Source organism: Falco naumanni, chromosome 12 (assembly GCF_017639655.2).
Source record: "Falco naumanni isolate bFalNau1 chromosome 12, bFalNau1.pat, whole genome shotgun sequence".
NCBI classification, from domain to species: Eukaryota; Metazoa; Chordata; class Aves; order Falconiformes; family Falconidae; genus Falco; species Falco naumanni.
The window spans coordinates 12,198,647-12,222,777 of NC_054065.1; the positions used below are offsets into that span (position 1 = coordinate 12,198,647).

Genomic DNA, 24,131 nt, shown 5'->3' on the forward strand with positions numbered 1-24,131 from the left:
AGTACCATCCTTTTCTGAAGTAGTTATAGTGTAAAAACCTTGCTATTCCCCCAGTATTATCAACTCAGTCCTTTTACCGTCTCTGTGGTGGCTACCTTGTAGCCTTATTTGGTAAAAGTTTTATTTTTATGATTCCTGCAGCAATTCTAACTTCTGCCTTGTCAGGCTTTATTGTTTTATGTTTTTTATTTTTTTGCTGCCAGATTAAATATTTTTTCTTTTAACAAGCACTGGCAGACACTTGAAAATTTCAGAATTCTCGGACAACTTGGTTAAGAGATTAACTTTTTAAACTTTCTGCAACAGTAGTCAAGGAAGTTGGTCATTCGGAGTGTGTGTGTCTGTCTCAGGAAAGGATCAGGACTTTAGAATTTATTCACTGCTTTAGCTGGTAATTTGAAATTTAATCTCTATAAATGATGACCATGCTTGAAATATGTATTCATGCAGCAACATTGTAACAGCTGTAGCAAAATGAGGGCCAAGTATTTTTCCTCAGACACTGAACTGAGTGGCTAAAATAGAAAGCAGGACAAATATTGGTGGAACTAATTTATGAATTGTTTACATCCTCTGCCTTTATAGAAGATACTAGGAAAAAGGTGTTTCCCAGCCTGAAGAGCCAATGCAAAACAATGTGGGAGGAACCACTTACTGTGAGCATCGATTTACCCTTTATTTCTTTTTTCCAATCTCTCTTTGTTCTCTGAAGAAAATGTGAGCAGGCAAGAGAATGGATTAATTTTCTTACAATCCCGGTAGTGTAGTATAGGCTTTCCTAATCTGAACCACTAATAGATTAAAATACCCTGTAATGTAAATGTGCCACTCAGTAGTCTGATCAGTACTCAGGGTTTTAATACTTTTTCAATTATTAGCCACCTATACTCAAATTACAAAGGAAAATTATATATTAACTGATTTGTTGTTGGTTTTGATATCCACATCTGTTCAGAAGGAATGCTTTCTTTCCCCCATTATTTATCAGTACTTGTCATCAACAAATAGTTCTGGTTTCCACCATACAGCTTAATGCATCTGTGAGCATTTCTTAAAATAATTATTCAAATTTGACATCTTTCCCTCTGATTCTAATGGAGGCCAGATGCTAATTTAAAGAAAATAGATTCTTCAGCCACATGATTTTAATGAGGTTGAACTTAGACAAGCCTGTAAGCAACTCATTTCCACTCCCTTGCTCACCTTAAGGGCTTCAGACCATCCTGCAAAGCAGCAGTCCATCTGCTCTCAAAGCACTCACCAAACTGTATATTCTAGAGAACCCAGTTCTTGGATGTGCAGTCATAGGAAAAACCACAAATGGAAATGATACAAAATCCACACCTGCAGCCATTCAAAAACACATGGAGTATGCTTCCCTCAAAGTTAAAGCAAAACAGAACACAGTTAAAATGCATAATGCTTTATTTTACTGTATATGGTTTTAATTTATAGGGATTAGTTTATGTACATCTGACTTGAAGTACTGTAAAAAGAGAACTAAGAATGCATTTATTTGAATGATTACATTGTTGCATATTCAAATAAACACACTACCTTGTACAGCTATAATTTTGTTATTGCTAAACCAAATGTCTTTGCACATACCTCACTGAAGATCAAGTATATGCCAAGTTTGGCTTAAAAAAGAAGAAAGTTGCCTTTGAATTATGCAAGCACAGAGGAGTCTGACAAATTTCTTTACTGGTTAAAATATGGCATTTATCATGAATAGATTTCTTAGCAGATGGGGTTGTATTTAATGTGTCCTTTTGGACATAACACAATCAGAAGGAAGTGAGGAGCTATCACTGCTCTACCGATTGCAGTCTTCGGCCATTCAGCCTCTCTACTGTCTATTCTGCTTTTGTTTATTCTGCTCCAGATAATTCCCCTGTCTCTGCACAGTGTAGCCTATATATAGATATAACTTTCACCTATCCATTCCACCTATAATTAGTTCTTAGATTTGAGTATCACTGTAATTAGAGGTCTGTTTTGTAACGTAGAGGCACAGACATTTCTTGATCTTTCTTTTTGAACATGAACTATCTCTTCACTACACACACACTTAAATTCTTATCTATTCATTAAAAATATGAACTGTTAAAAGGGAACTAACTATGAACTTTCAACCAGGGATTTACAAATGTGAATCATGTTAAAGTCCGTGGGAATTGTGAACTTTGGTTTTTTTACAAACCTCTTAAAAACTCTTGAGGGATGCCAGTCAATTAATAGAAGGAAAATTGGGTATTTGCTGCTTGTGCAGGAAGGGACTTGAGTTTTAAGAAACCCAGTTACAGAGAGTATTTCTCATCTGTATTTTATTCAGCCATATACTTCATTAATTTGTCATGTTGGTTGTATTTCTAGTTTAACTTAAAGATAAGCTGAGCTATGAAATCAAATTTTTATATTTGTTATTCAGATACTTCAAGTTTTAGGGAACTTTTAGCAACTTTTCATGTCATAATTTAGGAACATGAGTTGTCTCACTTTCCCTGAGAGGCAACAGTCAAACTTTTTTGATCACACATCTCTATCAGTACAGTATTTTTGACCACGCACTCCCAATATATGTATGTTTACTTATTTATAGATTATATACATATACTACTGTATATATCATATGTACATTATAAAACATAAAAAATAGAAATTAGAAATGAGTAGGAGAAAGGTGAAGTAGACTTTCTTTTGAAGATTTATTTATTAATGGTACAAACCATCTTTCTTTCCCACATCCCAGTAGATTGTCTTGCATACCACCTGGGGTGAGCACACCCTGCGTTGGAGACTGGTGGTATGGGGAACCAAAGGAGACCAGCTTTGTAACATAAGCTGTAATATTACCTTTCTTCAGTTAGTGTGTGTCCATTGTGTTGCTCTTATTTATTGTCTCATTATGTTAAATTCAGTGTGTTATGTTACGTATATATTGTAGGTGCTAGAAGACCTTTTTTCAATCTAATCAGAAGTTATGTAAGTCCAAGCCTGCCTGTTGTGACAATGGGGGCTAAAGGGGTTTTTTTTTGTACTTGCATACATTTCAGTGCACAGGGTCAGGTACAGCACTGCAGTAGTACACATCTCAGGGGAGCTGGGGGCATGGTTTAATTGCTTGGAACTGGACATGACCAGTCACAGTGCATACTGCAACAATTTATACAGCTATTAAGTGTTGTTAAAAGAACCACAGTGAGAAGTGTTGAAGTTGTGTGGGTTTTTAAATGGATTTCCAACTGTACATTCTCTGCAGAATAACCTTTATCCTTCCTACTCATTAGCAGTGACTCTGCTCCTTTCCTGCTTCAGAACTCCAGGCTTTGCGTCTCTTGCTTTTCACTAGTCTCCTATGACCTAATTTATTACTCAAACTCTGAATAATATCCTTCCCAATATTCTCATATTGTGTCACCTCCTCAAGGTCAACTCCCTAGAAAACTTTCCAATTTCTTGTGATGTAGCCAGTGCCAGAAAATCTTAGATAGCTTATGTTTTTCATGTTTTTTAACTAGTCCAAGGTCTCTATTATGAGCTATTATTTGTATGTTAATCGTTATCCACTTGAAAGAATCTATTCCTACTTTATTCTTCTTGTGAACTTTTTCACACAAAAATGAGCACTGTGGTAATGTTACAGTAATGAGAAAGCAGTCTCCTGATGTTTGGAAATAATGGAAATTTTTGTAATGACTGCAGTTTTTGTGGCTTTTCTTTTTCTATTCTAAACAATTTTGTTATTGGAGGATGTCTTGTGGTATGGAATGCAGTGGATGAGTGTTCATTGACCCTTCGGATCTAAGGTTAGGGGTTCATGTCACTCACCAAATTGTACTGAGGTGCCTGAGTCAGGAGCCAAGTAGTCAGTGGTGAGAGAGACCTTTATGGCAGGCTGGCCTGTGGGTGGCCTGAGTGGCCTGCTGGGTGAGCCTCTCCACTGGCAGAGTGGGAAACCTCATGTAACAATACTCTTAACTTAGATGGCTCAAGGAGGCACAAAAGGTTAAGTGGGATGAATCTCAGCTTAAATATCTGTTTTAGGGTTGCCAGAAATGGTAAGGGTGCTGATGTCTCTGGCCAGTGTCAGCTTTGCTGCCTCTGTGGTCTTCAGAGCCTTTGTGTAACAAAGGTGTGACCCATTGCTTAAATGTTTCTCAGGACACACTGCCATTTTGTCTGATGGTAACCAAGTAGTTTGATGTCTAAGAGCAGCTCTTTTCTCTGCCTTACACTACTGGGTGTTACTACTTTTTTATTCCATGCAAAAGTCCAGTATGGTTTTTGGAAACAGCCTAACAAGAGAAGGTGTCAAGGCAGAGGATCAGTTAAATGACTTCATCAGATCGCAGCATCAAGTTACACATTAATCCTGTAGTTCTTAAAGGTGGGTAATGCTGCCTAGCTAACAGGAGAAGGGAAGAGTACAGTCTAGAAGGAGCCTGTAGCAATGACGCTTGTTGTTCATTGTTACCTGTCCTGTTGAATTCTTGTTCTGTCTATTGAAAACATATACAGCATTAATACATGTTAATAATATGCATGCTCAGGCACATGTGTGCTATAGAGAGGAGTGAGTCTTCAAAGCACTGGGAACACAGGAATGCTTGGTTTCCATCAGACACTGGGCACCTTCATTTTGGTCTTCCCACTTTGACAGTGACAATTAGTAAGTTATTCAACACTGTTTAAAATGATACCTGTAAAGTCTTTATACTGCAACATACTATTTTGCAATCTCTTTAAATTTTGTATTTTGCAGGAAATTGTTTTAAGAATGACGGCTTTTAAAAAGTGTTGCTAACTTATTACACTTTCAAACCCAGCCTTCCCTAGAGATTTTATTTCAGTTGCATATGTCTTTTACAGAGGAAGATTAATATTGACACACTAGAAATCTGAAGAAATGCCTGAAGTAGCTTTTCTGTATGTGTTAACGTCATTATCAAAGGTCTGACACTGGTTATTTGTAATGCATTAATTCCTGATAAACAGCACCTGTGGTGTTTTTTTATTAGTATACTGATTATAGGCTTATCTCTTGTGTTATACTCAACATATCAATGTCAGCTATAATAAAATCAGTAGATTCACCAAATATGATCAGGGTAGGAGCAAGTCATCCCTTAATACTCTCTGTCTCCTTGCCTCTAAAAATAGTTGTGGGTAGTCTCCAATACTGAGAATTTTAGACGCAGATTTAGCAAAGAGCGACTGTGAGCATCATGCCTGTTAGCCAGAAACCTCCTGCCAATCATTTCTCAACTACCATAATTTTTGCTATACCCTTTTAATGTTGACTAATCACAGCTTTTGGCCATTTTCCATGACAAAGCATGCCTTTTATTTTTCTGATAGCATCTGAATATTCTAATATTGTTTTTCAGGTATCCCATTCTTCCCACACTGTAACACTTTAAATAGCTTTTTGACAGCCATTTGGTTAGATGGTGATCATTTCAGTCACTTACACATAGGCCTGTGGTTGCATTTGGTATGTCTGAGGATAGCTGGCTTATCGCGTGAGCTTGGAAAGCTGTGATACAGGTGCTGTGAGACTCCCGTGCCCTTTGGACCCACATTAAGGGATGGGTGAAAGAGGCATATCAGATGTCTCTTGGTTGACTTTGTGTATGCATCTTCAAGTCACAAACATCCAACTTCTCTTCCTGAGGTGTTTTAAAGTACAGTTTAAAACTGAGGAAGATGTATGAGTAGTACAGTGAAATTATGTGCATGTTCTGGATTTCTTGCTGATCATGATCCTCATTTGACAAATCTTTATTTCTCTAAAATGTATTGCAGCCTTGTGCTTTATGATCTGAGCCTGCTCCCCAGTTTTCAGTATCAGGTTCTGCCGTAGTTGACAAGGTAAACTCCATTAAAGAATCACTGATACCCCACTACTGATATGCTTTTATATTGCAAAACTGAGACATAGTGGGGCAAGCATGTGGACTGAGACAGTTTAAATGTCAGCATCTACACAAGATGCATGTTGAAATTTACGTTACAGGCAGCAGAGACCTAGAAATTTGTTCAACTCTAATACACAGAGAACTAAGGTAATACCTACTTGACACTTTTTTTTTTTCTTGGATGGGATCTCGCAGCTTTCCATCCCCAGTGAAGACAGCATCCCTGCCCCTTTTTCATAAGTAGACAGTTCTTCTTTTCCAGTGTATATCTATTACATTTGCTGCACCTTATTTGCAGTGAGTTGACACTACCATTAAGTAATGTTAATCACTAAACAACCTTTCAGCAGATCACGTAAATCTCAATTACTTGTGGAGATGATAATCCCACAAGCTGAACCTGTATTTGCCTGCTGAGTTAGAGAATGAATTTTAAATGGAAGTTTGCTATTGGGAGATAGGAAAATGTAAAATACCTGAAGATTTAGGTGATCTGATCTATGTGACGCTTTTTTCTGTTTGTCTTCCTTGGTAATTGCCATGTAGTGCTGCATTAAGTAGCATCAGAGACATTCCTCCAGTTAGGCTTTAGGGTACTCTGTGATATGTTAAAAGTTTGGTGCTGATAGTGGTACGTGGAGAAGTTTGAGAAGAACTAGTGAAATACAATTTCCTTTAAAAAGATACTGTTCCAAAATTGTGAGAACAACAGTGAAAACATTAAAAAATAGTGAGACTGCATTCTAGCAGTGGGCTTTCTTTTTTTTAGTGTTCCCTTTCTGTTTATTTTAAATGCATTATTCTAGATCTGTAACAGAATTTAAAAAAAAAAAAAAGCCGCTGTAGTTCCTGGTTTTGGAACCATTTTGTCGATGTGTATAGTGCAAGGAAAATGCATGTTTATCTGTGAAAAAGTGTAAGAAGTTTATTTTGTAAAACTATGACTGCAGCCTGAAAATGGTTATGGCTACAACAGACACATAGTATGTCTGTGAGGGGTTTTTTGTCACAAATGTAAACAAGCAGCAACTTTAAAATAACCAAACTGATAAATCATCTAATATGATGACAGTTATTGAGATTCCTTAGTGCAATGTTTTTTTTTTGTTTTTTTTTTTTTTTTTTTTTTTGAAAGAGAAGGCTGTTTGGGAATTTATTTTTTTTCTGTTGAGAGGAAGAATCCTTCTAGAGCAAGAAAAATTCCCTAGGATTCTTGGCAGCATATTTTAAAGTGTAAAATCATGCCTGTCCCAGATGGCTTTAGTGACTACTACTTGCTCTTCTACTCGGTGATTCTCAAATCTACTGAGTTCAGTCATGAGACTAGGTTCAAGCTAAGAGCAGTACTTTGAATCTAGTCTTCAAAGCTACCTACATTTTTCTCTAAATCTTCATATATGATTTTTCTTCAGTAAGAATTCTTTGACAAGCAAAAATTAAAAGTAGAATTGATTAGGAGAAAAAAAAATATGGAAAAGCATGAAAAGATTGGAATTACTTTTGGAAGTGTTCAGTCATGGTTCAGCAATGAAGGAGGATGACACCAACGTGATCTTGTAATGATCAGTGGGACATGAGAGGATCACTGATGACAAGTGGAAGTGGGAAAAATAGTGAGTAGTATAAATTAGAAGTTATTAAATATAGAAAGTTGGCAAGTATAGCTAAAGAATTCACAGAAAAATATTCCAGGGTAGACACTAAATAATATGAGAAGACACCCAGTAGTGGGGAGAACACATATGACAGACACATTTATGAAATGATTACTGCTGACAGAATAAAAGTAGAAGGATTCAATGGCTATTTTCTTTGTGTGTGGAAACAATCTGTCCAATGTATGTCTGTTACACAGAAATGCCTGATTACTTTCTGGACTGGTAGTGACTAGAAATACTGGTTAGAGATGGTTTCAGAGTATGTGTAGGTACCATCTAGTATGAGAGCTGTTAAATTCAAGATGGTGATCTTAATAAAAGGGCTGGAAGCATGAAATGTTGTGCTTTTGTGAGAAGGATACAATGTTCTTTCCTCTTCTTTAAACATGTAGGTCCATGTTGGATCAACAAAAACTAGATTTCAAAAACATTTATCAATTTTGCAGTCTGAGATATCTCTTAAGTAGCCTTCTGGTTACATTCGTGAGCCTTTTAAGCAAAGGAAATGAGAATCTCATCCTTAACAACATTTAGTCCATCTCAGAAAGGGCTCAGACATACCATTTTTACAGCATGTCCTTGGAGATGGGCAAACAAATGCTGTGTTACACCATCGGCAGGAGATGGAGGCTAAAACTCTTTTCCCCTTAATTGTCTTGCCTGGATTCCTCACACTGAAATATGGGTATTTTATCTGTTCTGTCATGATATAATACAATGAGGGATGCATTTCTAGGACAGTTTATCTTCTCCCTACACCAATCAATTTTTTAAAGCCCCATGTTCTCATAATGTTCAGAATGTTCAGGGTGTTCTTTGTAGCTAAAAGGGGAAAAAAATCATTTAAAGACTCATGTATCCTTGTTAGTACTTTCTGGATAAAGAAGTTTTAGATAAAAGGAAGATGCATACATTTGTATGTGATGTACACAGATTTCCTTACTCTGGGATATTTTGGAGGCAGCCTGCTGCTTTGGTCTTACAGAGTTGAATGTGGTTGCAATTGGGTTAGAGTGGAGTAAAGACATGTTGTTACTTGAATGTGATTCATTCTCTTGCTCAAGAATTACTTATTAGTTGACTTCATCCTTGGATTCCAATGTTTGCTTACAACTTTAACATCAACAGTCTTGAAATGTCATGTGCGCTCAACTGCAAACCAACAAAATGACCCCTGCCATGTATCTTAGCATGAATATTGTTTTGCGGGAGGGGGAGATGTTGATAAGTGATTGTATATAGTTCCCGAGAGGTCATTATTCTACATTTATCCCTAGTGTTGTAGGTTTTTTAAAAATAATTTTAACAGTGCAAGTGCAGCAAAATAATATTATTTGCAGAAAATAACATTTATATGCAGAAAAAATTGTATTTTGGAAGTGTTAAATTCAGAAGAGTTAAACTTGTTTCAGGACAGTTCTTTGTGGCTAAATCTCTTCATTTTCTTTGAGAGTTTTCTGGTATGTTTTTTGTTGTTTGGTTTGGTTGTTTGGTTTGGGTTTTGTTTTTTTCTTTTTTCTTTTTTTCTTTTCAGAAAATATGCATGATCCGGGCAGGAACAACACCACAAAAATTCCTTGTGTGGATAAACAACAGCACTTATGATCCCATTCCCAAGTGGCTGTGCATTACTTTGTTAAAGTTCCCTTCATAATAATAGTTTAAATATATAAGACAAATTCTAATGAGGACAGTGACCATGTTAGTTCACAATAGCTAAGAACCCAGTTTAGTAGCTGCATATTTTTTTCTTATCATACCATTAGGTTTGAGGTAGGTTCCTGTTTGAAATTTTTCCCTGCAGTGTTGCAGATCTTTGAGGAAATATCTAAAGTGCCTTCAGTATCATGTTCTGTTTTTTAGGAAGATTTCTATTAATGTGTTGCAGTATTCAGAGAAAAAAAAAAAAAAGATAAGAACTTTGTTATATTTACGCATCTGCTGATAAGCAGCATGAAGGTGAAAGTATAAAGGACATTCAAGATAGTTTCTCTGTATCAGTTTCTGGTCAGAAGTCTGGCATAATGGAACATACCACCTTGAATGGCATAAAGTAGGTTTTTTCCACTTCTGAACATTTTTTACTTGCGTTTTTTCTTTCTCTCTGAACAAATATGAATGTTAATACACCCACTGAAGTGGCTAGTGGCATTTTTTTTTTTTCCACAAGATTAAGACTTGGTAGTTCATATGCAAGGGAACATGAATAACAGCTTTGAATTTGTTAGGTTGATGTTAGTTGTAACTACAGAAGAACAGAATGAGAATCCAAGCCCTGGAAGTATATAAATAAACTAGATTTTGGTGTTCTTATTCACAAATGCTATTGATCAAGTCTGATAAAAATAATAAAATACTCTGAAGTAAAGATGTTCTTTTATGTATGCCCCTTACCTATACTGTTCTATTCTATATACTGTCTATCATTCCTAATTTACAGTTAGTTGCTGTAAAAAATATTACATGTTTAAATTTCAGGGGAATCTATATTTGTGTAAGATAATCTTAAACTACTTAAACTAGTAATAAACCAAATGAAACTATTTCCTATACAATAGACTTACCGTCGATTTCGATGATAAACTCTTTCATTGTATTTTTTACTTTGTATCATTTTTGGTATACTTAACTGAGAAAGCGTGCAGTTGTACCCTCCTTTCCTGTACTGATTTTCCAGCAACACACTTTTACAAACATCTTTCAAAATACGATTGGATGTTATTAAGCATATTACAGGATCTGAATTTATCAAGTTTTTGCCTTATACTTAAGCCATTGTTTATGCATGAGATTGCATTCAACAAAGGAAACCAGAGGAGAGCCTCAAAACATTTTTCCCTTCTGGTTGAATACTAGAGATTTCGTTAAAAAGTTCTGTGATGGGGAGGCTCATCCCAACACAATACTGCCATTTGTCACACACCCTGACTGCTCTCTCAGCGGTAGCAGTGAGTAGCCATTTTTACAGGATTGCTTCTGTCTGGAACTAAATCTGGTGCTGTCCTCACGGTTTGGATCAGTGAATAGCAGTGGTAGGTAACAAGGGATTTGTGGGTAGTAACTAGGCTATTCACATCAGCAGGGTATCACTTTCCTGTTTTCAGTGGTGAGCAGAAAAGAGCATTTTTCATCTGCTGCTGGAGCTCTCAACATCAGATTTACTTTTAAAAATTGTGTTTGGTTATTGCAATAGAATGTTTCTCTTCAAAGATGTGAAAAATACAAACATTAGGATAAATTCAGAGGTGAATGTAGAAGTGTTATACTATTAAATCAAGGCTGCTTAAAGCTTCGCTTCTTTTCTTCCTCTGTTTCCCCAAACATAAGTTTGTAATATCAATGTTATCTTAATCTTACTTTAAAAAAAATTAAAGAATAATAATTTGCTTACTTAATTTGCAACTTCTTTGCATAATACCTCTGAATTACAACAGGAATCTGAGGAGAAAACTGTTTAGGATGAAGTAGTTAGAAAAGTGAGGGACAAGAAGACAGACATGGGGGGGGGGGGTGGGGGGAGGTAGGGGAATGAGGAAGAGTCTAAACTGGAGGATAGCATTATTACTGTAGCTCATGCCTCTGTGCCTGTTGTGAGTTATTGTTAGAGTTTCTGCATTAGAAAATAGAAATGTTTGGAGCAATTGCACAGACCTTTATATTGCACCTCTGGGCTTCAGCTTTTACCTAAAATGTGTGGTGTTTAGAGACACTACATTACAGGAATGTTGCATGTGGCAGTGCTTCCCCTCAGTGAATGCCATCTCTTCTTTCCTGTGAAAAACCATGTTTGGTAGAACTGCATGCTGGTCCTTGCACTTTCTGTGAGCTTATTAACAGCATGGTTGAAAGTTGCCCAAACAGCTGTGGAGCATGTACTAATGCTGGATAACTGCGTAGTGCTCAGAAACAAAATTAATCTGCTGATTTGTAATACATCCAGTAGAAATACTGTAATCTAACAGTTTAAGGTTTTCTTTGGAGAGCCTGTCAATGTAATTGAATAGTGCTTACACTTGAGTAGTTGGTAGCATGTAAGTAGAAAAAGCGAAGAGTGGTGAGGAAAAGTGAGACAGAAACTCGCATGTTCCCTGAGGTGTAAAAGAAGAGGAATTTTGAGAGTCAGATGAGGAATGTTTCAAAACCCATCTTCATTTTCTTCAGCACTGGTTGCAAGAAGGGAGTTTCCATCCATCCTAAGGGCTTGTTTAGGTAAGCGTGGGCTATTTTTTAAGGATTAGGAGAGTTTAAATGCTTGGAACTTGTTTTGTTACATATTGTTTTGATTAAATGAAAACATTCAGACTTGATTAAATTAGTTTATCTGGTGCTGTTCAAGGTTGTTTGAGTATCTTGAAAGCAAATTAGATGATGTAATTACATGGACAAACTGTATCAGTGGTTTCTGAGCTGCTTTGTTGATGATTTCATGCCCTGTTTTTCTGTTTCCAACCCATGGCTGTGGCAGCTTGATCAGGATTCACATTGCAAATGTTCTTCTTTTTCTGTGCATTCAGCCTTTCAGAGACACCTTGTAAGGGGCTTCGTGATGCACCTTTTCTGTTTGGCTCATTTTGAACAGTGATACCCACCAAGCTGTGCCAGGTTGGGGGGAATTAAGGCCTTTGGATGCCAGAGAAATCAAAGCTTTTTATTACCAATTAATTGCCAAGCATAAGAAGACTCCTTAATGTTTGTAATTCCTTAAACCTGTCTCTACATTTCTGAAGGATAGATGTTCATTTATATTAAGAAATCATTAAATTTGTTCAATCATATGTTGGCTAATTCTTATGCGACAGTTGAGAGACTTGGCTTATAACAGACCTGAGTGAAGAATGTGTTGCCTTTTCTAGGTCCATTAATACTTTCTTTGTCCTCTTTGTAAGATACCCACATGTGAACTGAAATTTCTTGTCATCTTATGCAGGCCTATCTCCACATTTTTGTAAGGTTCTGAGCAGCTAGAGGGCTTTACGCCATAATGGATATTTTTATTTCCTTTCCCCCCCCTACGCCTTTTCAGAGGAAATGGCAACAGCCCAGTGAAAATCAGCCTCCAGTGTACCCTTTGTCTGAATGCCAGCTGTGAACATACGTGCAAACCCAGCGTCTTCTAATGGTCTGTCCCAGCTCATGGGTCTGGTTTTTGTCGGGAATGTTCCTTATGCCTCTGGCAGTGTTCAGCCATTCTGTTTAAGTTCTTTAATCTTAATGACAAAACAAAACAAATCAAAAAACTTTCATCAGAAGTTGAGCTGTTCAAATATACCGTGGCTTATATCCTGTTCCTATCTTAAATGGTCCTTTCCCCAGGGTTCTTTGGTCTTTGTTAACCTGAGATTCCCAGAGCCTTGTTGAGGGAAAGGTAGTGTTTCCTTCTTCTGCCTTTTTGGAGGCTTGTGCCCCTTCAGCTCACTTTTCTCAAATGGTCTGTGTAATTCCAACTCTAGTGGTGTGCCTGTGATTTCCAGCACCAGTGTCATAATCAAATGTAGCCCTTCCTCCTGGCTGTAAACTACCTGAGGAAACATCGCAATTACTGTGTATGTGCTTATTATACCTGTATAAAATTATCAGATATTTTATTTCAATGTGTTTCATCCTTTTTTAAGTTTTGTAATATTTACCATTTAAGATTCTAAACTTTTCCATTTATCCTGGTGATCACATTCGCTGTTTTTACATGGCTGAGTATAACTTATAATTGTATATTTCAGAATTTTTAATTTTTTTTACAGTTTTGTATTCTCAGAATAGATTTAATACATTCTTATTTAAAGTTCATTCCTCATACATTAGGCCAGACCTTCAAGAGATGTGAATCAATATATCTGTACATAAATCAGTCGACGTGAGTGATTTGCACCACATGATAATGTGGGCAGGTTGGAATTTTTATTTTCTGTTATATGTAAATACTGAGACATTAAACATTCTTGATCGTTTACCTCATACTAGACCTTTCAGTGGCATTTGTTTGCACTTATTTACGGAAGTTATTTGTGTGAATAGCCACAGCAAACAATTATGAAAAGGGACACGAATGAGCTCTTTTCTATTGGTATCTTCCTTCCCGTTGTTTTTAGCACAAACTTTTGTTTGCTTTAAAGCAAAGCTTTTAATGTGCCCATTTGTTACCCAGCTGGCTCTTGCAGAGGAAGGATGCCTGAAGAGTGCCCTGTGATGCAGAGACAGCATGCACAGACATGGTCTTCCAGACACTGACAGCTTTATAGGAATAGGAGCTCAAAAGAAATTAATTTATTTTGGTGGAAATATTGGGTATATTTATATTGTTGAAAAGCTGGGGTTTGTACATTACCTTGTTGCCTCCAGGCTGGAGAGGGTGGGAAGAAAATCTATGGAATAGGCTTCTTGCACTCAAGGAATTTCTCAATGAGACTACTTCTGTTTGCCTTTGTTTCACTATACTTCTTGCAAACACCAAATTGCTGTCCCCTTAATGCTAATTTACACTATTTCATTGTGCGATGTTCCTTTTGCAGGAAAACCACCTTAGGTTTCAACCTTGCCCAGGCAGATCTTTACAAGTACTTTACAAGTACCTGTATGTTGTTGCTGTTAGAGTAATCCTGCTCATTTGTGGCTGCTCAGGGAGAAATGGTGCCAGCCAGAGATAGCTAGCTGTCATGCTTTAGTTACTTCAGGGGTCAAAAATCCTTTGTTTTGCCCTGAAGTAACAGCCATTCTGTAAGGACATCTTTCATACACTCAGATGAAGTCCCAACAGCATTGGGACCTAAAAAGTGAGGCATGCACTGGCGTGGATAGCCTTCCAAAGTCAACTGGGCCTTTTAGCACAGTGCTACAGCTTGAAGTACTTTCAGTCAGTTTATGCGAAATGAAAATATGAGATAAGACGAGGAAAATATTAAATATACATTTGCAGAGCCGAGTGGAAAAACAGTTCTGGCTGTTTACATTTGTGCGTGGACCTATCTGGCAATCAGGCATCGCTGTTCCAGACCCTGTTAATACAATGTGAGGGTGCTCTGTGATGAGCCAGGCTGATCGCACTGTTTCTTAAGCACTTTTCCTGGGCCAAGTGCATTATGCAGCTGTGTTGGAACTCCTTGGGCTGCTCAATGTCCTACTTTGTCTTCTTGTGACATACAAAACACAGGTTTCTTTTCCAATACTGAAGTTTTATGGCATTATTAATAGCAATAGTCTGTGGTTGTCCAGAGATTACACCACTTGGAATAATAAGCATTAGGTTCCTAATGACCTTGTAGTATCTATGGTTTCTCATTTTTATTGTAACGCAATATAGACTGAGCAATACTAATCCAGCAAAATGCCATAATTACTGTAAACTCTAGATTTTGAGTTGTTTATTTTTACAGTCGGAATCTTATCTTAAAGCTGACAAAGGGATACTGTATGCTATTTCTCAAAAAATCTTTGATTTTTGAAAAAATTACCTTTGTTTGTCTTCAACAAAAACTTAGAGTATTTTTCATGTTGTTTTTACATCATTTAGTTCTTGAAAATGTTGACAGCTCAGCTAGATTATGGTTGTTTATAAAGTCTCACATCATATTTTTAGAAAGTGCTGAACCCTGCCTATTACTGTTTGTATCTCCCAGTTAAGAAATACCATTCATTTGATGTTGACATTTTTCGTGTTTCATCTGATAATTTATATTGCTGTAAATTTGCAAGCACTAGCTGGCACACAAGTGATTACCCTTGTCTTTATATTGGGGTTAAAGTATTTTAATACTTTGAAATTTGTCTCTGAAGTAATTTGAGTAGAATTTCTCCATATTATTATGATCTTCATGGGTGGGTATACAAATTATCTGCTTGTATCTGAGATATAAATGTTAAGCAAAAATCTACATACATGGTAAGACATGGTTTTCCAGAGAACCACCAAGGCTTAAAGTAAAAATGGAAAATTTATCCCCAGTATCATTTGCTCTCTGGTGAGTTTTTTCCCCAGTCTTCCAGGGAAGTGTAGGTGGCCCAAGACTTTTCAGATATGGGAAGCTGACTAAATAAGAATACCTGTATGAAAGTGTGAATAAGAGGTGCAGCCAGGCACCATATTAATTCAATGTCTTGCTTAACAGTGTAATGAAATTAAATAGCTGGGTTTTATTAGGAAAGAATGTGCTTGTCGTGTTTGTCCTGGAGAGAAGATGCAAACCAGGCAGAGGTCAAAAGGAGGGTTTGTCATGGAAAGAAGGTGCAGACCAGAGAGAGGTCACAAGGCGGGGAAGCAAAGCGGTTCTACCACAAGGCAATCAAAAGTGCATATCAGATGTATAGCCATTCCTCAGATGTCAGAAGAACAAAGCGCCCCAGCCCTAATTCTTTCCTCCTCAACTTCTGTGTGTTATGTAGTCAGATAATACTAAAGCTAAAATCATTAACAAAATTTTTCTTTCTGCTTTCATTTCAGTTATTTGCCATCTTCCATGCATGAATGGAGGCCAGTGCAGTTCTAGAGATAAATGCCAGTGCCCTCCTAATTACACTGGTAAACTTTGTCAGATTCCTGTGCAGACTGCCAATACTCCAAAACTGTACCATCACCCGCAACAGGTGAACAAGGCTGTAGGATCACAAATTATCCACTCTACTCATACTTTACCACTGACTATGTCTGGACAGCAAGGTGTAAAAGGTAACTTTTTTCTGATAGATAATTATTCCTTTGGAATTGATTTTATTAACTAATTGTGGGTATCCAACCAGTGCTAATAGTAATCTGTCTACATGGTTTAAATCTTGACACCGCAACTTAAATAGTGAGCTCACCAGAATGACTGGAAAATATTTTGCTCAATGATTGAAATAATAAGAATTAACAGGGCTATTAAAAAGAGTTTATAAGTAAATTTACTTCACTTTGCAGTGGAATTTAATGCAGAATGCAGAGTCAAAGAATAATGCAGGGGCTTCTTCCAGGGCTGTAGTTCTGTTCAAAAAGAGAATGAGTGTGGCTGAACAGAGTCCATAAATTGCAGTATACCTAGATAGAAAGTTGCAGGTGACTCCATGGTTACTAATGGAGGGAAGAGACAATGCTTTTCAAGATAATAAAATTTAAATCTAATGTAAAGCTAAAAATACAGTCCATGTCTATTGTTACATTATTTAGTGGAGTTCTAAAAGTTAATTTTGTGGTGAACTTAATGTAAATAGACCATGATATGATTCAGTTAAATAGAACATAGGAAAAAAAAATGGTAAGGATTTCCTACTGCTAATGCTGTGAAGAAGGCAGAGGATCAGAAACAGGAAAAGTTGTGATGTTAATCAAATTTTACCCCATCAAAGGAAGTTCAGGCAGCTTCAGGTTTATTTCCCCTAACATTTTTTGTAAAGTGACAAGTTCTGATGACCTTGAAGAGAAGTGTTGAGTTTGTTTTTCTGTGTGTCCTGTGACTCTAGGTAGCAGGTTATCTGGGTGAGATCCTGTCTATATAGAGAGACACCCCTGCGATTCAGTTTCACAATGTATGAATTAATGTGAATTTTGTTTGTATGAATTGGCAGATTGATTTTTTTTTTTTCTCAAGGATAATTTTACAGTTGCTGCCTCTGAATAAAAAGAAAATATATGGGAGAAAGATGTGAGGTTCAGTTGTTGGCAACTAGTTCCTGAACAACTTTGCTAAAAGCGGCCAAACTCTTTACATATTTGTGATAAATATAATCTAATGTAGTAATTCTGCTTTCAGAGAGGGATCTTCCTGGAAACACAATATTTTATAAATGCTTTTAAGTATCTGCTCTGTCTTTTCAATGGATTTGTTCTCTTGGGGCTGCTACACAGTCCATTGGAAAATAGTTTCCACTGCCATGTTGAAGTATTAGTCAAAAAGCTCCCAAGAACTTTTCTGACACTCTCTCTCTCTCTCAAAAAAAAAAAAAAAAAAAAGGGGGGTGGGTGGGGAGGAGAAAAATATAATTGCCTAAACATTTAGTAGAGCAGCAGTTTATTTCTGTGACTATTTAATTCCTGAACAAATTATTTTAGACAATATGGTGGACTATAAACCAAGTTTTTTTAAGACATAGTTGTTTTCCAGATTTTGAGTTGCTGTCTCAAAATACACAATCAATTTCTAATTGCTAAGGAGTCTGACCTCTTGAATATATCTTTTTTTCCTGACCCTCAAGTCCTCTTCAGAACCATGCACAGTCACAATGCTTTTGCTTCTCTTTCTATGTCTAAATGAGGACATTTGATTGTTGAGAGAAGAGCGTTTCATTTCTTTCAAGGAAAGAATAAAAAAAATCGTACTGAAATAGCTGGCAGAAATAAAAAATAATCAGCACATCTAGGCAGTGATCCAAGACCTGGAGAGGATTGTGGTAATAATACTACATGGGAGGAACTGGCCTAAATTTGATGTTTTCAGCATCTGAACGTCTCTAGGTGGATTGATAGATTAAAGCAGAGCAATTCAGTGATTTCTTTTAAGGGCTGATAGATTATTTTTTTTTAGACTTATCATCTGGAGAAACTAGTTCATACGTAAAAATATATAATAGTAAGTTGGGGTGTTTTGTTCTGTTCACAGCCAGACTATGGTGTCTTCTCTTGCCCTGCAAAACCAGTCTAATAGCCTATGAAGGGCCTTGCTGCTTCTTCTTGTAACATTGAACCTTTCTCTTATGAGTTTACCAGTAACAGAACTCATGTACCATAAATTTTGCTTGAAGATTATTTTCTGCTACAGACAAGATCTGAAGAGCCATTAAAGCACTGCAGCTGTATTTTGTTGACTTTCTGCTACCTTATTCCTGATGTTTCTGTCTGCAATATGTTGGAGATTTTCATAAATAAAACAATACAAGGCAGAATCAAAATAAGTTTGTTTCTTTTAAGGAATTCCTATGTGAGAGTAATTAATGCTGAAAATGTGCCTTGAGAAATGAAAATCATGTAAAAACCCAAAAGCAATTTCTACAATATAATATCATTTTAAAGCAGCTAAAATAGAAGTGTTTCCTAGGAAGTAGAGTTGTGAGGTTGAAATTTGTCAGTAAGAACTGAAAATGCCCAATCAAGTTCTGAAGAACAGTCTGGCCTCCTAAAAGGCAAGGAGACAGTTCAGAAGACTCAACAATCTAGTTTGCGTTACAGAGAAAGTATGTCAAATCATATTTGTTGGTTCTTGATGTTTGGAAGGAGTGTTATATCTAACAGACTGGCTGGCCTTGAGTAGGCTGTGCGGTACTTGCTGATGAGAGAGACCTAGCCAGACACAGTAAATGCTTTTTTATGCAGCTTACAAACTATAAAACTTTCTACACACATCTTCCCCTGCCCCCCACCCACCCCCACCCCACCCCAATAAGTTGAGTTACATGTTTAAAGGGTATTTTGTGTTCCAATGAAAAGAGGCTTGAGGGTCATAAACAGGTTTCTGCATATTATGTTGACTGGAGAGTCTCAGTCTGTACACCCAGACTTAAAACTACAACTGTATTTAAAAACGGAAGTATCTGAAAAAATTTCCTCCCTCTATCTGCCAAATCCTGAATTCAAAGTTTAGTTGAAGGGAGTGGTGATTTTAGATAGTTGAGATGCTGGCAGCTCTTGCAGGGGCAAACTTGGAACTTGGCAGGTATATAAAGGTGAAGGGATGAAATCTGAAGCTTTTTCTGTGTTCCAGAGAAAGATGATGGATCTGAAAAAGAAAATAAAGCTTACTATATATCCAAAAATAACCCAGTAGAATTTGAATTCTGGAACTTTGAATAGGATTCTTATTACACAGTATGACCACAAATATTAATGTCACACCAGCCAATTTGGACATCCATGTTTATGTAGCAGTCTTTACAATCCTATAATGTCGTTCTTTCATGTGTGAAGGGTTTCCATTTTCTTGCTTTGTTAATGAGAGTCTATGCGTTCTTTCAGCCTTTCCTCTAAACCCCAAATTTGGGCTTCATTTATATTTCAGTCACTTTAAGGCACTCTGTAAAAATTATAATGTGCAAAAAAAAAGTAATGTCTTAGAGGTGCCTAAGATATCTTTTTGGGCATATTTCATTACTAATTTTTCTTATGTGTTTTTCCTTCAATTATTTTAGTGAAGTTCCCTCCTAACATAGTGAATATCCATGTGAAACATCCCCCTGAAGCCTCAGTTCAGATCCATCAAGTTTCAAGAATTGACAGCACTTCAACAGGACAAAAACCAAAAGTACCTCAGCCAGTACATCCACAGGTTTCTTACCAAGGTCTTCCGTATCAGAAGACCCAGAAAGGACATACTACTTACACAAATCAACAATCCATTCCTCATATGTTTCCTGTTTCAGTTAAAACACAGCTTGGGCGCTGCTTCCAGGAGACTATTGGGACACAGGTAAGAAATGTTTGCTAAGGTTTTTGAGACAGGTGGCTTTAAAACAACATTGTAAAAGAATTAAAAAAAATTTCACCGGTTGCCAGGAAAGGACACATTTGACATTCTTTTCCAAAAGAAAATTATTTTGAGAATGTAAAATTTTTACAAAATAACATTTTGCTGAAGCTCCTTCTCCTTCAAGCTAATGTCTTTATTTTCTGCTGACTTGGATCCCTGGCATTCTGATTTCAGTTATTTTAGCCATACCTTCTCCATTTATGAGCTATTTCTCTAAATAAAACCCCATGACTTAAACCCCAGCTCTATATCTCCTAATTGAATAACCAAGGTTACACAGTCATCCACAGCTTGTACTGCCCTTTGGTTTAACGAGTCTTTTTGCCCACGTATCTCAACAGCAAGTGTTTTTCAAGGAGTTGTAGTTGTTTTTGAAATTCCTATTCAACAACTTCATATTTTAAAGTGTTGTAGGCTAATGTTTTGAGTCTGTTGAAATGTGAGCACTGAATGGAGTAGAAAAATCATGAAAGCCAATTGAGTGTTTGCTAGAGCATTAAAACCTTAGTTCAGTTTAAAATGTTCACATCAGTTTTTACTTACGACTATTCAAAATTATGTATCTTCTTTCAGCTCTTGAAAGCACTTTAAGACACAGTGTTATCATCTTTGCATATTTGTATATACATGTAAATATAAAGAGAAAGAAAAAAGCATATGTGAGGAGATTGTTAAATAATTACTAAGATCCTGCTATTTGCTTATCGCCTTGCTGAAATTGACCTTTTCAGATTTAATATTTTTTAAGCTGAATGTATGCCTCAGGCTGAAATTTTGTTAGAGGCTTCAGAAAAATCACTTGCTTGTTTTGCGGGATGATGTTACAGAATGAATATATTGTTTTAGTTAGGCTAAAACCCCCAACTTATGGCTGTTTCATTGAAGGTTTAGATTGTGTGCTTTGAAGTAGAAATTTAAGTTTATTGCAGAGATCACACTGCATTTGGTCCTTCCAGTAACATGCACCCAAAGTTAACCAATTTTCAAGAATCTAAAAATATTTCAATATATTCCACAAACATTTGTTAGATGTTGGCAGCAAAATTCTCATAAGATTTCAGCTGCACAGAGTGTGGTCTGCCTTCCGTTCAAAGGGACAGCACCCGTCATCCCTGAAATACAGGACTGGAGCAAAATGTCCTTTACAAGTGCTTCTTCTAGCTGCCAATGAATGCTATAATGCCAAGTGTTGGAACTGACAGCAAGGCAGCGCACACGTGCACACACACACACAGACCTCACAGAGTGGCAAGGAGCTTGGAGCGGATCAGTGATGGCGAACAGACAGGAGCAGAAGCAGGATGCAGTCCGAAGCAGGGTGAGGGTAACGTAGGTGGCAGATCCCAAGGAAGTGATAACAGTTACTTTCTGGAACCTCAAACTGAAAACACAGTTCCTTACATTCCGTCATCCTCTGCCAGCCCCTAAGAACTGACTTTTTTTCCTGTAAAATCTTTCTTTTCCTTTCAGTGACTGGCTCCTGCAGAGTACTGTAGTATTCCTACTAGTGACATAATTAGCTCTGGTTTCATTGCTGTGGAAGATCCCCAAACCTGCTCATGCTAGGTCATCACATGAGGGTGTTTAAAAATAATTCATTCTGAAAATGCAGTGGAAGAAGTAAACCTAAATGTCATCATGCCCCAAAAATGTTTCTGGAAGACCATAGTTAAGTTTGCATATGAAACATTAAAGGTTAGTATTCACTGATGAGTGCTTGGTCTGGGATCGACACTGTGAATTTATACTTATGAGCTCTTCGTGCTTCTCAGTTTCAGGAATAGTAAAACCTTGTATTTGTTCTTTACCAAGGATTGAAGCACACATTCAAATGAAAGTTTGTGGATTTTTACATGATAAAATGAAGCAGGGCCTGTGTAAAACAACCATTTCTCTATATTTCCTAAGAATAGGAGATCCATCAAATATGGCATTATAATGTGAAATCATAAAATTCTGGAAATAATTAGATAATTAATAATTTATTATTTATTTGTATTTCTATTTGCACTCATATATAGGGGAAGACAAAATTAATTCCTCGATCTTAGACTTGGCAGTGAGTGCCACATCTTCTACCTCTTACATCTTATGCTTGATCATTTTCTTGTCTGTTCTTTCTGCTGCATGCATGAGTGATGTATTTCACATGACATATCCAAAACTTTCAGTGTCCTATGCATGCACCTCACATTACAGTGGTTTTAGAATTAAAGCCTACTCATTGCTCATGGAAGACAGTAACTTGCTCCATTTACAGGGGAAGAAGAGGGAAAACATGCTTGCATTGACCTTATGCCTGCCTTGGAATCCAACCAAATTCTGAGTTCCCAATTTTTCTAACTTTTTTTCAGTATTCCCCTGGAAAAATGTGACTCTGCAGTGCTCTCAAGAAAGGGCAGTGCCTCCTACTGTAGAATAATGCTTGTTCTCATTTTTTACAAATTTCATTATTCCTTTCAGTGTCGGTCTTGGAGAAGAGGATAAATAAGGATTTCAGAGGCCTTTTGTTTTTTAACTTAATGTTTCAATTTAGAATTGGAGCTGTAGCCTGGCATTTTGTAGAGCATTCATTTGAGATCTTGCCATAAATATAGATTTAAGTGACTCTTTCACCTTTCCTATTTGAACCTGAAATGTTAAGACATTTTTTTCTGCAGTCAGGCAAAGCGTATTATTTATTTGTATGTTAAATATACCTTGAACTGGGAAAGAGACAAGGTTTTCTGCTCCCTCCCCCTCCCTTTTTTTTTTTTTACTCTGAAAGAGATCTATTCCAGAAGAACTTTGTTTTCTGTTTCTTTGATATTTGCTTTGCTAGATATGAGGATTCTCTTTATTTGTTCAGACTAGATGCTAAACTGAACTTTCCCTATTAGTAACAAAGTGTTACAAGTCCTTTCTGCAGTTTTGATATCCATACTTCCTTCCACAATCATCAATGTTTATACATTTTTTTGCAGGGTGGATTGTATATTTGGCCTCAGAAATGTTTTATTAAATATCCTAGGATCAGAGGTGACTTTACTGTCTATAGAGCAGATTGATGGAGGGATGTGTGTGGCCTCTTGTAGGCAAATCAACCAAGTTAATAAAGACTGCTGAACTTGCTTTTGGTCCATGCTAAAAGCACAGGATAAAAACGGTATCGGAATTTCTGCTGTGTTTTTTTGTGTGTGTAACCTCTACCATTCTGTGTTTCTCTCCATCTTTTGTTCTCTCTTTCTTTCTTGAATTTTAGCTGGTCTTCAATTACATGTCCTCTGATTTTAATGCTTTGGGTTTTTTCACAACCTTCTGTGGAGTATTTTTCATCTCCCAACACATTCTTCCTCACCCCACCTTGGTTAAAATCCTTTAATGTATCTCACTGGAAAACAGTAGTCCCACAAAACCAGTAGGATAGTTGCTATACTCAAATCCCAGGACAGCCAGGTTGTATTTGCTGCACTGTATTTCCAATGGAGCACATACTGTTGAAGTTAGCAACTGGAGCCACCTGAACTGAAGCTTGGAGGACACTATGGTACGGATAGCTGAAGAATCTGGTCATTTTCTCAGGGCTTCAATCATTCCTAATTAACAACATAGAAATTCTTCTAGACCTCCTATTTGCTTAGTTTTCTGTAATATCATAAGTGACTATAACCAAAGGCAACAACCGTGAGAAAAGGGTAGTAAAGGATGTGTGAAAAGGTGTCAGTCTACAAGCAGAGGACAGGAGGGGAGAGGGAGGGGCAAGAAGAATGACATTTCCTAGTTTAATTAGAATAGATAAATTAAGATGTATGTTTTCATAAATACGTGTACACATACATACATGGGTTGCTTATTTGTGGCTGTTTTCTGAAGCATCCTCAGCATTGGGAGTGGAAAGTGGAAAGAGCAACTAGAAAAGTAGAATGAATGTTTCAATCTTTGAAAAGTAATATAGGAAGCAAATAGTGTTCTGGATGGTTCTCTTTTCTGCTCAAATAAATTCACTTTTCCTGGCTGCTTTTTGATTCTCTAAGTGGAACACTTAGCAATTATTTCTCCTCTGGGAGATGGTAATAATGATTGCTCCAGGATAGCTTACCACAATAAATGATAGCTTACTACGATATGTTGCATGCAAAAGTTGTGGTTTG

At 36.8% G+C, this 24,131-nt stretch overlaps 1 protein-coding gene across 8 annotated transcripts in view; it reads left to right on the plus strand.

Moving 5' to 3' along the window:
* LTBP1 (latent transforming growth factor beta binding protein 1) overlaps positions 1-24,131 on the plus strand; it is a 197,264-nt gene that overhangs the window by 72,538 nt on the left and 100,595 nt on the right. For all 8 annotated transcript variants that reach the window (XM_040611957.1, XM_040611953.1, XM_040611952.1 and 5 more), the window contains 2 exons: positions 16,011-16,235; positions 19,664-19,941. In XM_040611957.1, the coding sequence (XP_040467891.1) occupies positions 16,011-16,235; positions 19,664-19,941 (503 nt within the window). The remainder of the gene's footprint in view (positions 1-16,010; positions 16,236-19,663; positions 19,942-24,131) is intronic.